The sequence below is a fragment of the Larus michahellis genome, chromosome 1 (genome assembly GCF_964199755.1).
Source record: "Larus michahellis chromosome 1, bLarMic1.1, whole genome shotgun sequence".
NCBI lineage: Eukaryota > Metazoa > Chordata > Aves > Charadriiformes > Laridae > Larus > Larus michahellis.
In genome coordinates, this window is record NC_133896.1 from 38338191 (window position 1) to 38352841 (window position 14651).

At 40.0% G+C, this 14651-nt stretch overlaps 1 protein-coding gene across 10 annotated transcripts in view; it reads right to left on the reverse strand.

The window, feature by feature from the left end:
- GRIP1 (glutamate receptor interacting protein 1) overlaps nt 1-14651 on the reverse strand; it is a 337148-nt gene that overhangs the window by 81659 nt on the left and 240838 nt on the right. For all 10 annotated transcript variants that reach the window (XM_074572573.1, XM_074572555.1, XM_074572588.1 and 7 more), the window contains exons 3-4: nt 3736-3871; nt 2642-2787 (exon numbers count right to left, since the gene is read on the reverse strand). In XM_074572573.1, the coding sequence (XP_074428674.1) occupies nt 2642-2787; nt 3736-3871 (282 nt within the window). The remainder of the gene's footprint in view (nt 1-2641; nt 2788-3735; nt 3872-14651) is intronic.

Consider the following 14651-nt stretch of genomic DNA (forward strand, 5'->3'; position numbering starts at 1 on the left):
GAAGAAGTGGTGCCCTCTCAGTGCTGCAGGCCTCTCTCTCTCTCCGAAGACTCCCCTGCTCTGCGACTCATTCAAGTGTCTATTTCCATGAAACGTACTGCAATGTGCTTTTTTTTTTTTTTTTTTTTGAGTCTTTCAATCCCTATTAAAAAAGTTCCTGCAGGGAACCTGAAAAACCAGCCCGTGGAAGCACGTAAATCTCATTTCCCTAGGAAAACCAGTGAAAGATGGCCCTCCAAAGCATTGCTCTGCATTGCAGTAATTCCTGCTACACCTTGAAGATCAGCACCATGTTACTCAAGTCCATGCAGTTGTTTCCCTTTCAGCTAGAAATGTTTTACTGACTGAAAACGACCTGGATTACAGGGAGAAGACAACTCTTGCCCTCATTCCTATCATCAGAAAGCGGCCCTGCATGCAGCTCGAACTTAATCCACGCTTCCTAATCCACTTGGTGTGACCTGTAACCTCCACTGGGGACAGGCAAAACTTGCAGCTGAGCAGCGAGGAATGACACGCAGCGTCCTTCCACTTGGGCACAACGATTCGGTCGGCTCTCCTTCCCCCCCAGCCTCAGCCTGGGAGGGGAAAGAAGTCCTTAACCTTTAGCAACAACAAAAGGCAGATGCGAGGCAGGCATGACTCATGTTCCAGTTTAAAACACTGAGGTGGCTCGTGTTGAAAACAGCAGCTGAACGCTCCGGCTGTGAACGCTGACAAACAGGGAAGGAAGCACTAGGGAGAGTGGGATTACTGGTGCTCAGCCAGATTTAATCCATCATTATTAAAGTACTGACATTTCCCCACTCTGAAACCATGACAGTCCTCTCTCTGAGGGGGTAACCATGAGAACAACAGTAGAATTTCATTATGTATGGGGCAGGGAAGAAGGTGCCAGGACTTCACCATGTGACCTACTGGAAAACTTCTGCGTATAATGATGGCATTGTGTCTCGCTTGCTCACTAGAAGTTAATGGGAACAACTAGACTGCTAGATATGTCCAACTTTATTAGCTATGATTGTATGAAGAGGTCAGAAATTCCAAGGACCTAAAGGAAAAGTTATGACTGCTAATGTAATTTAGTATGTCAAAATCCTGTTTCAGTGGACAGGAGTGGCACATATGACAAAAGCCGGTGAAACGGAAGGAAGCCCACTTGAATAAGTGCAAAACTTCCACCTAAACATGAGGAGGAACTTCTTTACTTTGAGGGTGGCAGAGCACTGGCACAGGCTGCCCAGAGAGGTGGTGGAGTCTCCGTCTCTGGAGACATCCAAAACCCGCCTGGACGCATTTCTGTGGAACCTGCTCTAGGTGACCCTGCTCTGGCAGGGGGGTTGGACTAGATGATCTCCCCTTCCAACCCTATGATTCTATGATTCTATGAAAACAAATAACGCTTGTAAAAACAATTACATCTCCAGCAAAATAATTCTGAACTCAGCTGACTTCATTCACTTAAATACTGTGTTTTTGAACATGAAGTTCCCTTAGCACAAGTGAACACTGATCAACAGAGAACATTCAAAATATATTATGGTGGTTGTCAGGAGGTCATAAAAACAACCAAATATGTAATTAGACTAGCTCTCCAGCTGCTAGAAAGCAGTGGGGAGTTCATCCATTTCTGAGCACCAAAGAGTGATGGATTTTTTGGCTTCTATTGCAAGCAAAGTCTTGTTTAAGGAGAAAAGAGCTTCCTAGTTGGCTCTGCAGGTTTTTCTGGCCAAACACCAGGAATCCACATTTTCTCTCCTCCAGGAAGCAGCATGAAGGAGCACACACTCTTTCAAAAGTGTGACTGCTGCAGCCCCCTTGGTGCCAGACAGACACCTGCCACTCACTCCGTCGCTTTAGGTCCCAGGTTTCCAACTCACCATTTCTCTAGCTTTCACTTCATACCTGATAGCCTCAATTCCCACTGATTTCCTCCTACAGACAAACGGTCACAGACACAAGCACAAAAAGAAAGAGCAAAGGACAGGCAAGGAAAACATTCAGTAGCACTCTGACTTTGGTGTCAGCATAAACTTGTATTTTGAAGACAATCCTGCTCAGCGAGAAGCCCTTGTTTCAGTCACACAATTCTTGCAGGTTTACGTATCCCCATGGCCTACCCCACTGGGTCTTCTTTTCTAGAAACAAGATGTTGCCTAAAAGTGATGTCAGAAAAGACTGGAAGAGTACCAAATTATGTTGTTTATCTGGGAGAGCCAGAGGGTGCTGCAAGTGGAGAGAAGGAATGAAAAGCTAGAGGCAGAACTCACAGATATTCACTGGTCTCATCTCAGAAGATCTTCCTGTAACAAGAAGGATTCTCTTGCCCTGGAATCTGCCTAATCTAATTCCCAATATTGAAAACGATAAACAACTGAACAAGAAAAAAAGTGGTGGTGGTTGACAACTCTGCTCTGTCCTTAGTGGGATTTATGCTTCCAAAACACCTGAGCATCTCTGAGAGCATCCCCCTGTACTGACAGCTCTTTTGTACTGCTGCCATGCTCTGTGATAAGCCAGAGGAAAAAATTATAAGAAAACAACCACTACCAAAAATGAAGATCACCAACCATGCCCACCTCACTGCTGACAACATGTCTGCTATTCTGCATAGGTTTCAGTTTGCTCTGCTACTACTTACAGACTGGAGGCAGTTCATACTCCACTTCTAAAACAACCCTCTCGCCAACGTTCTTAAGCAGGCTGATGATCTCATCGTGGCGAAATTTGGTCAGGTTGATTCCATTCACAGATTTGATGTAGTCCCCTACATCCAGCTGGTCACTCCTAGGAAAAAGTACATATTCCTTTTGTTAAACACAGATCTGCTGGACCAAATGAAATCCTTTAAATTACTATTGAGTGATGTCAAGAAATATTTTTTCCATTCACCCAGTTCAAAGCAAGTTGATCTTTCAAAGAAAAAGTGGCATTTTAAGATCTTAATCTAGTCTAGCTTATTAAAAATTAAAAGAAGAACATTGTTGCATTATTAATTTCAGATGTACAAAACCAGCTGTACAATAAAGGAGTCGGATGATTTGATTGGTTTGGGCATAGGATCTGGGAAATCGTCTTCTTCATGCCCCCATCTTTCTCTTTTTTTTTGGGAAGCGTCCAAAACTAGGTTTTTTTGGACAATCGTTGCCTTCACAGCTAACATCACAGATACAGGAGACAGGCCACAGCCCAAAAGCATATGTTCTGCTCAGTTACTTGGAATGATTTAGCTTAACCTTTATCTTTTGACTTGTTTCGCTCATGAATAACAGCATTTTTTGTTTCCACTGTAGTAGTAAGCAAGGTAGCTATGACTTTAGACTCTTTTAATCTTAAGACCAGCTGATGAACAGTTTTTAAAAAAATTAAGTTATGGTAGTACTGTGGTTAGTTTTTCCATTTATTTCCCTCCCCCCCTCAGTATTTTAAGCTTTTTCTCTCAAGTTTTTTTTCAAGGGCAAAAATTAGAAAAGAAAATGTATGTAATTTAGAAGAAACTTAATTAGCCTTATGACAACTTTCAAAAATCTCATTGGTATTTCCATTTTTTGTCAAAGTAGCCTTGAGGGAAGAGGGGGACCGGCTGTTGCCGTTTCTCCCTGAGCTTCTCCAGTCTGATGGGCTGCCATTATAGATGCATCTAGTCACATATTTATTAGTGACCTTTCTGATGCGGTACATATTTCTGAAGCAATCACATTTTATAATGCATTTTGTGGCCTGAGATGTGGTTACCTAGCAGCGATTCCTCCTTGACGAAGGTTAGATACCCTTGGTTTCCCATCCTTGTCGATTCCACCCGATACTGTAAGCCCTAGGGTGGTGCCTTCTTTTTTCATTAATTCAACTATTGTTGAGCCCTTGAATTCCTCTGTTGAAAGAAAATTATTGGCATTATTAAAATGTAAGTGATAACACAGATGTTGCCTTTCTAAAATGTCATCTACCTCCCAAGAAAATCATTGTGTATGTTAATAAGAAATAACGTGTACATCTGGAGATTCTTTAAGATACAATTCACAAGTTCTGTCTGCAAGGCCCTGCATATAGATAAATCTGAGACATATGTTTTGTAAAAGGTTATTAAAAACTACACCAAGGTGCTAGTATACTATACAGAGCCAATAAATACAAAGTCTGGCAACACTTAGAATCAAAGGTAGTTGTTTCACATTTTTAAAAAGCAATCTTTTCTCATTTTCTGCTTTCTCCCTCTGACCTCTATATTTTATAAAGTACTTCAACTGATTAACTGAATAGAAGGGTAAAATACACAATGATATAACAGTACTAGAAAATTTTAGGTTCAGACTCACTTTAAGGCCACTAGTGGATGTCAGTGTTAATCAAAACAATTGAACATAACAAGAATCCAGATGGAGATTAAATATATCAGATCTTAACAGTTTTATTCCTTATTCTTATACAAGTATATCTCTACTGTAACTCTCTGAAATCTCTGCAGAACAGGCATAAAGTACGTGAAGGGCTTTCATAGTCCTAAGTTTATATAAGATTTCCCGCACGTGCTGCCTGGGACACCCTCTTCTGCAGTTTGCTCATTAGCATCCATGGAAAATGCCAAGCTAATCCCAGAGACCTCAACAAATGCAGGTTACCTGCAACAGAAAGCCTTGAGCTCTTGAAAAGAGACATTCCTACTGCACATGGATGGACAAGGCAATCTACATACGCACTGTTCCAGCAGAGCTGCAACTGTTTAGAAAGCCACAAGGCAATCATATCTCATGTCCAGTGTTTTTAGTCAGAGGAGACCCATTAAAACCACCAGCTGCCCAGGTATTCTGGAAAAATGCATGAAGTCCTAAAGATCCATCTAGAAAATTACGAAATCCTAGAAGGATCATCCATCTCTCTGGCCCTTTTCAGCATCAACATGCAGCTTTTAGGTGAACTGGTCAGATACTAACATCATATACACACTGTAAACAAACAGCATGTCTGCACTGCACTAGTAATCTTGCAGTGGCAGCATGAGATTTAAAGATGAAAAGCTACGAAAAAGCCAAGCAAGTTCCCCGTATACATTCATATGTTCGCCAATAAGGTCTACAATAAGCACTATACAAACAGCAACAAGGCTCTATCAATACCTTCCCGCATGACTGAGAAGATGACCTAATACATCTTCACTTCAAGACGAAGAACGGCTCTCCTGACCGAGAATTGCCAGTCCTGAGCCATACAGGGGTAATGGTGGTGGGCAGAGGAAAGCATTCAAAAAAGCCTCCAGCCCTAGCGGAGTATCCTGTAAGCCTTGGTAGTACTTCTAATAGGCTTAACTGCTGAATCTTTTGCAGACGTAGCATCGCATCATCCTATGCTATCCTGCTCCTTTTAAGGTGTCTGACAAGCTCTTTCCATTCTAGCTGATGATGACCTCACTTCAGTTATTCACATTTTAACCATTATACCGCATGACTTAAGTGCTTGGGCAAGAATTCTCCTGTGCTTATAAAGCTTCTACTAAGACAAAATTCTGCCATGTATTCAGTCAGCAGCATGGGCTGTCAGAAGCAGACAGTAGCATAGCTACCTGGGGCATTCTCCAACTTGGCTGACACCGAACCATCATTTGGCATCATTTGGAAGCTATTGAGCTTCCACAATGTTTGCTCACATCTGGCCTTTTTGACAGTTCAGAAAGAACAGATGTGATTACCTGCATCTGAACATGTAGACATGTTGCATAGCTGTAGGAGATGCTATGGACCAAAGTGCTGCTTTCAGTTTTATAAAAACCTGCAAGTGTTCATAACGATTACAAGAGTTAGTCACGGTACTTACTGCAACCAAAAATACTGTACATTTGCACCCATGATGCAATGTCAGGTCCTTCAGCAGTGTGTCACACTTGTTAATTTAGGGCTTACTTGATCATGAGATCTAGAGTCAAAAGGAAAATTCCCCTCTCTCCCCCACCTCCCAAACTAAATCCTTCCTTTGTACTTCTCAGTAGTACAATCTGGTTCTCAGGAGCATCTAAGATATTTATTTTTTGTTAACAAATACTTTACCAGAATGCATATACAGGCCATCAACAATGCACTGCACATCCTAATCTTTTGCCATAGCATAATACTGCCATGTGTTTTGATCTTTTACATAGGTTCTGAGTTTGCAATGCAATGCCGGGAAATACTCTGCTGCCTGAAGTGACACATGGAACAGATCATCCATGCAGTGTTTTAAGCTAGCTAATGATTACACCGTTCCCTGCAACTACTGGCATGGAAAGCAATGACCAGGCTTGTTCCTTCTCACCGTCTATTCTGACAAGTTTCTGTATACCTCTGCCAACAGAACAGGAACATCTAAACACCATTCCTTGGTAGGCAGAAGGGAAAGATGCACCAACACTGTAAGGGAGAGGTGGTGTGAAATGCTCATTGCTAACTGACAGATAAGGTCATCTAGGAATACACAACAGTTTCATTAGGTTTGCCCCTCTGAAAGATTTTATAGCTTTTGTTGTACATAACCATAGCAGGAAGAAATTAAACTACCTAAGCTGGATTTGCTTAGAAGAGACTATTACCCTTGGAAGTGCACTGACCCAGGTCCATTTGATACCCCAGTCTCTCTGGTTTTCATCTTTGCTTTCTTAAGTCGCACATGATTACTGTTCTTATAACATTATATATTACATGTTTACTCATCTGTATTGCTTTGACATTATTATTACAGACTAATCCCACCGGAGTATTATCGAAATGCCTAATATCAGAACAACCCTGGGACTTCATTTCCAACCCAACAAGCAACCGCACCTGTACATGCTATTCCCCAACTAATGCAAGGTCAGCCTCTATTGTCTAGTTAACACAATGCTATGTTGCTTTTTGTGGGTTAAAAATCAAACTGCTTCACGTATCACCTCACTCATAATTCATTACTTATGCCAACCAGCGAACTCCTAATTAGTTAGAAGTCTCAGGGGCCCGTTCTTTCCTACAGGTACCCCCACATTGCTAATAACATTAGCATAGCCAGCATCAGAAGGGAAGGCAAAGAAGTTATTTCCAGATTTCTTATAATTTATGAGTAAAACAGGAATTGAATTTACAAGTCTTTTCCTTAGTGGTAAACTGAATATAGAACATGAGCTTAAGAAATGTCTTGCTACTCCATAACAGTTTATGAAGTATCAAATATCAGAACACCACTCCTGCAGTACATTCTGTGATACGAACCAAATGAATTATTCTAAAATGAAACTGCGTAGAGAAAAGATGGTTCCAAGTCTATAAAAAGCTCAAATCAATACCATTTTACACTTCAGTTGGAGAAATGCACTTGAGAACTTCCCTTCCTACCATTAACCACTCAGGCAGCACTTGGTAAAACACAGCTGACACTGGGTCCTGCCTTCCCTCAGCCTGGAGAGGGTTTCAGGACGGGCCCAGGACTTCCATCGCTTTCTGCTGCATGTGCCTGTCCATGCCGCACCAGTCACCCTACAGCTTTGGGGCATCCACCTATGTCTGGTAGGAGGCTCAAGAATCCTGCTGAATACTGGAGATGGGCTTGGAAAGGGTAGTGCAAACACGCACACTTGTACACATACACACATTTGCACACACATGCAGACATAAGATGGAAAAGAAAGGTTCTTCTCCAAAGAGCTTCGTTTAGATCTCCAGTCCTGTTAAGGTGGACCACACATAGCAGCTGAACTCTAAAGAAAACATTATGCTGCTGTTGTTTTCTTAATTCCTGGGCTGGATGCTTCTCTTAGGTTCGCTGCTGCAATACCACAAGTGTGTGTGCCTGACTTGCAGCAGGGTCAGTTGGTGTAACTAGATTATGATCTGCCCTGCAACCTAGAAGCCTACAGGGGTAATCAACGTAGCACAAGAAAACTTCAAAGATAAGAAGGTGCTCGAATACGAGACTGAGTAAATCTTACTGTAAGAAGATGAATAAACGGAACAACTTGCAGGTAAGTAAAATCCAAGGAACGCCATGTCAAGTTAATTTATCTTCAAGGAAAATAGTATCACGATAAAGCTTCTAGAATTTTATACATGATCAGACTTTTGGTAATTTCCTACCTTTTGAGGTATGTAAATAACATGTTTTAATCTATAAAAAGAATGGAAAATAAATTGACTGAATAATTGACAGAAATGAGATTTCTGAACCTGGAATATATTCACTTCTTCAAAAAGAAAATTAAATACTAGACTACAGAAGTTTTTTGGTTTTTTTTTTCACAGAACAACATTTGAAAGCTAAGAGAACTCTTAATCAAAAGTTTTATCATCTATTTTCTATATTCCTACAGTTTTAGATCTTAATTTACATATTAAAGTAAAACTGAAAAAGATTTGCCTTCATTCCAGGTAGAGCGTCTTTTCCATCCCTTCTGTGACAATTTCATTTTAAGATCGAAGAAAATGCCTAAAATCTACATGTCAAGTGCTTGAATCCTCCACCTAGTGAATGAGTTTGTTCAGTGCAGCTGGGACAGGGCATAAATGGAACTTAACCTAAAAGTTAGAGAATACTTGCTGTTATTGATCGCTTCCTACCAAAAACATACATAATCAATAAGTAAGTAATTGGTAAGTCTGTTGAAAATACAGTCAATGCCTGTCCCTGTATGGATTTTCCCTGTATGTCAGCAGAAATTCTGCAGAGGAAACATTTTGCTTTACATCCCAGTAGGCATCTCACGGCTTAATAAGAAATCACATAATGATAAAGTCGATTCTTAAGAAACAGACAGCAGTTTGTTATAGTGGGGACATCACATCTACTCAATGTTTCAAGTCCTTGCGGGTAGGTGTATTTCTCCGAGTGTGACAAGAGGAACGTCAAGAGATGATGAACACTCCATTCCTTCTTGCCCTTTTCCTGACTGGCTGTCACTAACTCCTATAACACCCAAATTTTCATTAAAAACAAGCAAACAAAACCATATCGGTGAAGAGAATCTGAAAACATGAAGCTGACCTTAACCTACTCTGTGCTATCTTCTCCAGCCGATGGAGGGACAACCCCCAAACCAGTCCTGGTTCAGAACCCAGCAACCCACAGCAGAAGAAAAACTGGTAGGAGGTGCATCAGAGCACATCTACAAGGCACAACACACTGCAGTTACCTACAGGACTGTAAATGTAAAACAACGCCAGTACAGGTTGCCTTGGGTGGGTGGCTGGGTTAACACGACTGATAACTTGGATAAATGTTGTACAGGTGAAACGTTGTACCATTTTCAGTGAAAGCAGGGGAGATGGGTAAGGCTTAGGCACTGTCAGAAACCTCCTTAAAATAGACTCAGCTTATACCAACAGCTATCTTGGCTGTGTACAGGGCATTAGACAATCCTTTTTTTATTTTTTTTTTAATTTTTTTTTTAGCTGTAAGAGCATCTACAAGACGACTTTGCCACTGCAGAAATATTGTCTAAAAACCAAATACTTTCCACCAGCATTTATAAACTGGAAAAAGTCTGACTGTAGCCTGGCCTAGGCACGACATAGAAAAGCAAATAATGATATTTTATAATCAAATGCGGGCCATGATATATAGGACATCATCACATAACTCACTGAAAACACCAGGCCCGCAGGACACGGCAGCACAGCTCACATCTGGGTTCATTGGTTTCCCGCCTAAAAAGAGCTTAGTTCTTCCACTACCTGGTTTTTGGTACGTTTTTCATATTCTAAGGCACAGAAATGGATACCTTGGCAGTCAACTCTCTCTAAATCAAAACTGAGGCATACAGCAGGGGTAGCCTTCAATTTAGCATCACGCATAAGCTTTACATTTGAAACTCTGTTTATAACTAAAACATTAGAAATTAATATAAATATCCCAAACCTGAAATCAAATAACCACCAACTGAAAGCCAGTAACAGAAAAAAAGTGCCTCTTCATTTTTAATGACAAGAACCTCATCAATTTCTTAGCAGAAGGGTATTAGAAGAAACACCTGATATATGACACAGTTGCTGATGCACACCACAGTAACTTCACTAATTACATTTCAGGCGTGAAACCGTTAGCAGGACTGGGCAAATGAGACCCTTTCTACAAAAACAATGGCTCTTTGTGAGTGTCATAGAGGAAAAACCCACCATCAGCTGTTGGAGAACTGCATTTCATTTTTTACAGTGACCAGAGTTAAGCCATTATTACCTTCCAAAGACTTAACATTTCCATCCCGCAACCTACAATGGAGTTATAACGAACTGTCCCCAGTGCTTCTCTGGCAGCAGCACAGCCATGCTACCAATGGCACGTGTTCAAGAGCCGACATCCTGCTTCTGTCTGAATCTACCCCTCATAGACAGGAGTGGTAGAAAACATTTGCCAGAAAATGCAAAAATGGCATGGCATGGTGTAAAATCTGTTTTCACAGAGAAGCAGCTTCATACCTCAATAAGAACAACCTCTGTACAGCAAACTTACAAGGGATGGGGCCATATGAGAACGTAAAAAAGGCTGCTTTAAACTTCTCGAGAGAAAAGCAGTCCATGGATGCAGTTGTGTAAGAAGCAGAGAGGTTCCTCCAGGCTCACTGCAGCAGATATGCAGGCTAAGGTGGGAGACGGATAGCCGTGCGGCTTCTCCAAGCAAGTCACATGCTGGTGAGGGAGCAACAGGCTATTTAGTTCTCTGGGTAGTCCTGCTCGCAGAAATTCCATGACAAAATATAGTTTTCAAATATGTTTTTTTTTACTTTGCTTTTGTTCGCAATCGAGTTGCACAATAATGTCAGAAGACAAAAAATCAAAATACATGTTGATACTCAAAATACTCCCAAACATTGCAAGTACTAGCAGAACAAAATTATTCATGATGTTGCTTTGACAGATAGTGTGCATTCAAAGACATCAACTTGAGTTATCTCAATACAGAGGACAGCATCTGATTCTTCTAAGAGCTGGTGTTACCAGTAATTCTTCTCTCTGTAGTTTGTTTGTCACCTTACATCAAGGACTGAAAGTATTAGGCCACATACAGTCAGAACAACAAGAAACCCTTCTCTTCCTACATTTTCTTGAGATGGCTGGTGACAAGGCTTATGGAGGAATAAAACGAATGCAACTAGTAAGCAGATATGTGAAAATAAATTTTTTTTTTCCCATCCCATCTCATTTTGGACGATATGGAAGACCTCAATGGTGGGGAAGGGCAAAATCACATCCGCCTTGAAAATATCTAAAACTGCCATACCATTTTGAGGGTTCTTATTTTTAAGGTATCTTTCTGTCATTTTTTGCTTATATGCATCCTGTTTTCTTAATTTGTGTAGATGTCCATAGAGGTGGAACGTAATACAATGCAGAACATCTGTGTAGAAGGAAATTGAAAACATACAAGTTTTATAATCCCCTATTATAGGTAAAGAATCAAATTACAGGCTTGAATTCCGGTAAGTATATTGAAGAACAATCAACATATTTTAATTAAAATGGATTTAGAAAGTAAGATATGGTTCAAGTTTAAGTGTTAAAAATAACAGAATTACTATTCAAAATCCCTGAGCGAATCTTGGCAGAGAAATTCAATTAGAGGAAAAATCATTAATAAATTTATAAAACATTAAAACATCTGGCTTCAGTAAATATGAATACTTTATTACTGTAAGAAGATGCAGATTTAGTGTAATCACAACACAAAAGTATTTTTTTTGCATTATTACCTACAAAAAAGATATTTTTATTCCTGATGTGCCACCTTGCAACAGTGTTGGAATACAGACGCAGTGTGAACTACAAACTTCTGCAATGATGTAGTCTAGTTAAATCACATTTAATTCTTTGAGCTAGCTGTGAAGTTCTAGTGTTTTCATTGATGGCTTGCTTTGGGAGAGTATCTACACTATCCATTGATGTCTACCTGCATGCCTAAAGATTTGCAATGATCAACTTCCTTACCTTTGCATAAGGATCTGTTCCACCTTGAAGGCACTTGCTAGGTTTTAGCAGAAGGTACTTTTTGAGCCAAAGCTTACACCCACAGTTATCTCAAATTTGTATTTCCCACCTGAAACAAGTGTCTCCTTTTGAAAATTTTGCTTCACCAAGTCCTAAAGTCAAGTATGGCTTGTGCATCAGCAGTCCTAGGCTGTTAAACACTACTGACAAAGAAAGAACAGAGCTCCACGAGAACATTAGTCTTCTCTAGATTTCTGTCTGAACTGGGTGAAGGCTTCAGTAACCCTCCTCCCTTGCTCGTGGAAAGCCTGCTGTGCAGAACAGCACAGAGCTTTTGACACTGATGTGGTATTTTGATTTATAAAACTTCTTCCGGTAATTCTGATGGATTCACTTCCAACTCCCTCTCCGTTTCCTGTATTGAGAAATTAGCACCAAGGGAACTCTTGCTAATTAGCATTTATTCGTACTGAGGTGACACTATTCACAAAAGTGTGCCCTGACTCTTCCAGTTGCTCTGCTTTCTACAGTTACCAAAATGGATCAGGCAGGATTGATTACAGGATTGATTGCATTTGTGCATTTCAAGGCAGGAAGGAACCACTGAGAACAATTCTCTCCCTGATCTCCTGAGTGACACAAGCAGAGAAATATGATATAGTGGTATCTGCAGCTACAGATCACCTTTTAGAAAGACATCCGATGTGGCTTTGAAAGCATCATGTGATGGAAAATCTGCTACATGTGCAGGTAATGTCTATCTGAATTGGGAGTAGACAAGCCTTCAATCCCAAGATCTCATTACACTACCCCCGTAATGTTCAGGATCTCCCTGCAGATACAGAACTGTAACCTCTGATCAAATCACCTCTTAATCTTCTTTCCATTTTAGATTAAGAACTGCCTGAATTGCTTAGGTTTTTGCCATTTAAGACATGTTTTGCAGCTGCTTCCAATGTTTCAGCATCCTGTGACTATCAGGTAAGTTTTAGCAATAGTGCCATTAGATCCCAATTTCTCCATTTGAGCTGTCATTTATTTTTATGATAAATACTTTGAGTTGCCTGGCATAGTCTACAGTTGCTACATAATTGAACATTTTAGTTAATACGAAAGATCAGTTTTCCTTTTCATGACGTGGAGCTCAGATCACAAGTATCATGGCAAAACTGAAGCAGTAAGGATCAGAAAAGAATATAGTAATGGTGTCACTCCTTTTGAGATAAGCTGTTGTGCAGGCATTCAAATAATGGATGGTGAATTTTCAACTCCATATTATGATGACTGAAATTTGGAGGAATGAGACAGTAAAACTTTTCCTAGTACTTGAGTTAAGAAGCAGGTATTTTAAGTTTTTAGGGGTCATACACCTCTTTGTAGAACATACAAAGTCGAATGATACACACACCCTGTCTTTCTACTTGGTAGTATGGAGGGAGATTTGGCATGAAAAAAAGGTTTATCAAAGTCTCTGTGTGGAAGATTAGACAATCCTTGGAAAAATGAGAAATGTATGAAAAAAAATGAATGAGAATAAATGAGAAAAATGGAAAAAGAGTGAATACTTCCTACAGATTTTACCTTTTGCCCTTTGTGCTGAGTGATCACTGATACCTTTATGGTTTGCTTACTCTCTACCTTGGTCGAAAACCACAATCCAAAGCCACTCACTTCTGGAAGACTGTAGTTCAAAAATAGCCTGAAAGAATGCATAGCTATGAATGTTTTAAAAAGTTATCTGATAATGACCCATTCTTTTTCTATACTTCCGTCTGATATAAAACTAAAGTTACAAGGATGGCTCAGGGGGGAATTTAATATGCAACAACACCTGACAAATAGGATGCACTGCATTTTTTATTAGGTGTTTATAGTAGGAAAAAAAATGCCTGTGACAAAAGAACCATTAACTTACTCAACATTAAGGATGAAGAAAAGATATAGTTAAAGACAAAGGAAAAGCAGGGTTAAAGAACAACAAAATAAGCTAGTGGCTTATATTAAAAGTTGCCAAATCACAGGAATAGTGATGACTTTAGCTGTCAATAAGCATTTGGAATCCACAAGGATTTACTATTCCTGTAAAAGAAGTTTGCCAACAGGGACCAAAAAAAAAGGAAAAAAGAAAAGGAATAATTCAGGCATTTCTTGGCTGCTAACCTGCACTCTGTAACTCTCTAATCAATCTCTGTACTTATTCCCTAAGGTTTAATGTATGCATAATGAACTAATGGCAAAGAGGAATGAAGACAGATGCATTCATTTGCATGAACTAACTCAGAGAGTCAAGCTCGCTAAAGAAATCACTGCAGTGAAACAGTAAAATGCACAGCTGCAGGAACGTACCTATGTGATTTCTTTTGTCATCTAAATTGCCAGCATATGCCACTGAATTAGCACAGAAACTGAAATGGCATTGTATTAGCACCTAGTAATATTGCACGTATTAGCCTGTGAGACAACAGGAACATTCTACATCTTCAGGTCACTTCCAGAAGCTGTATGCTGGTCTCAGCAAAAATCTGAATGTGATATCAATGTAAGAGGCTTACATTATCCAGGAGCAGTCTCATTGTATGCCGCAGGAAAAAAAAAGACTTTCCTCTGTCAAAGTCCAAAATGTGATGCATGTTTCACAGGAAAGTTTTTTGGCTTTTCTTTCAACATTTCCTCTTATTCTCCAGAACCTTCAGGTGAAAAGGAATAAAGGTGACTGCACCTATCTGCCCCTCCAAA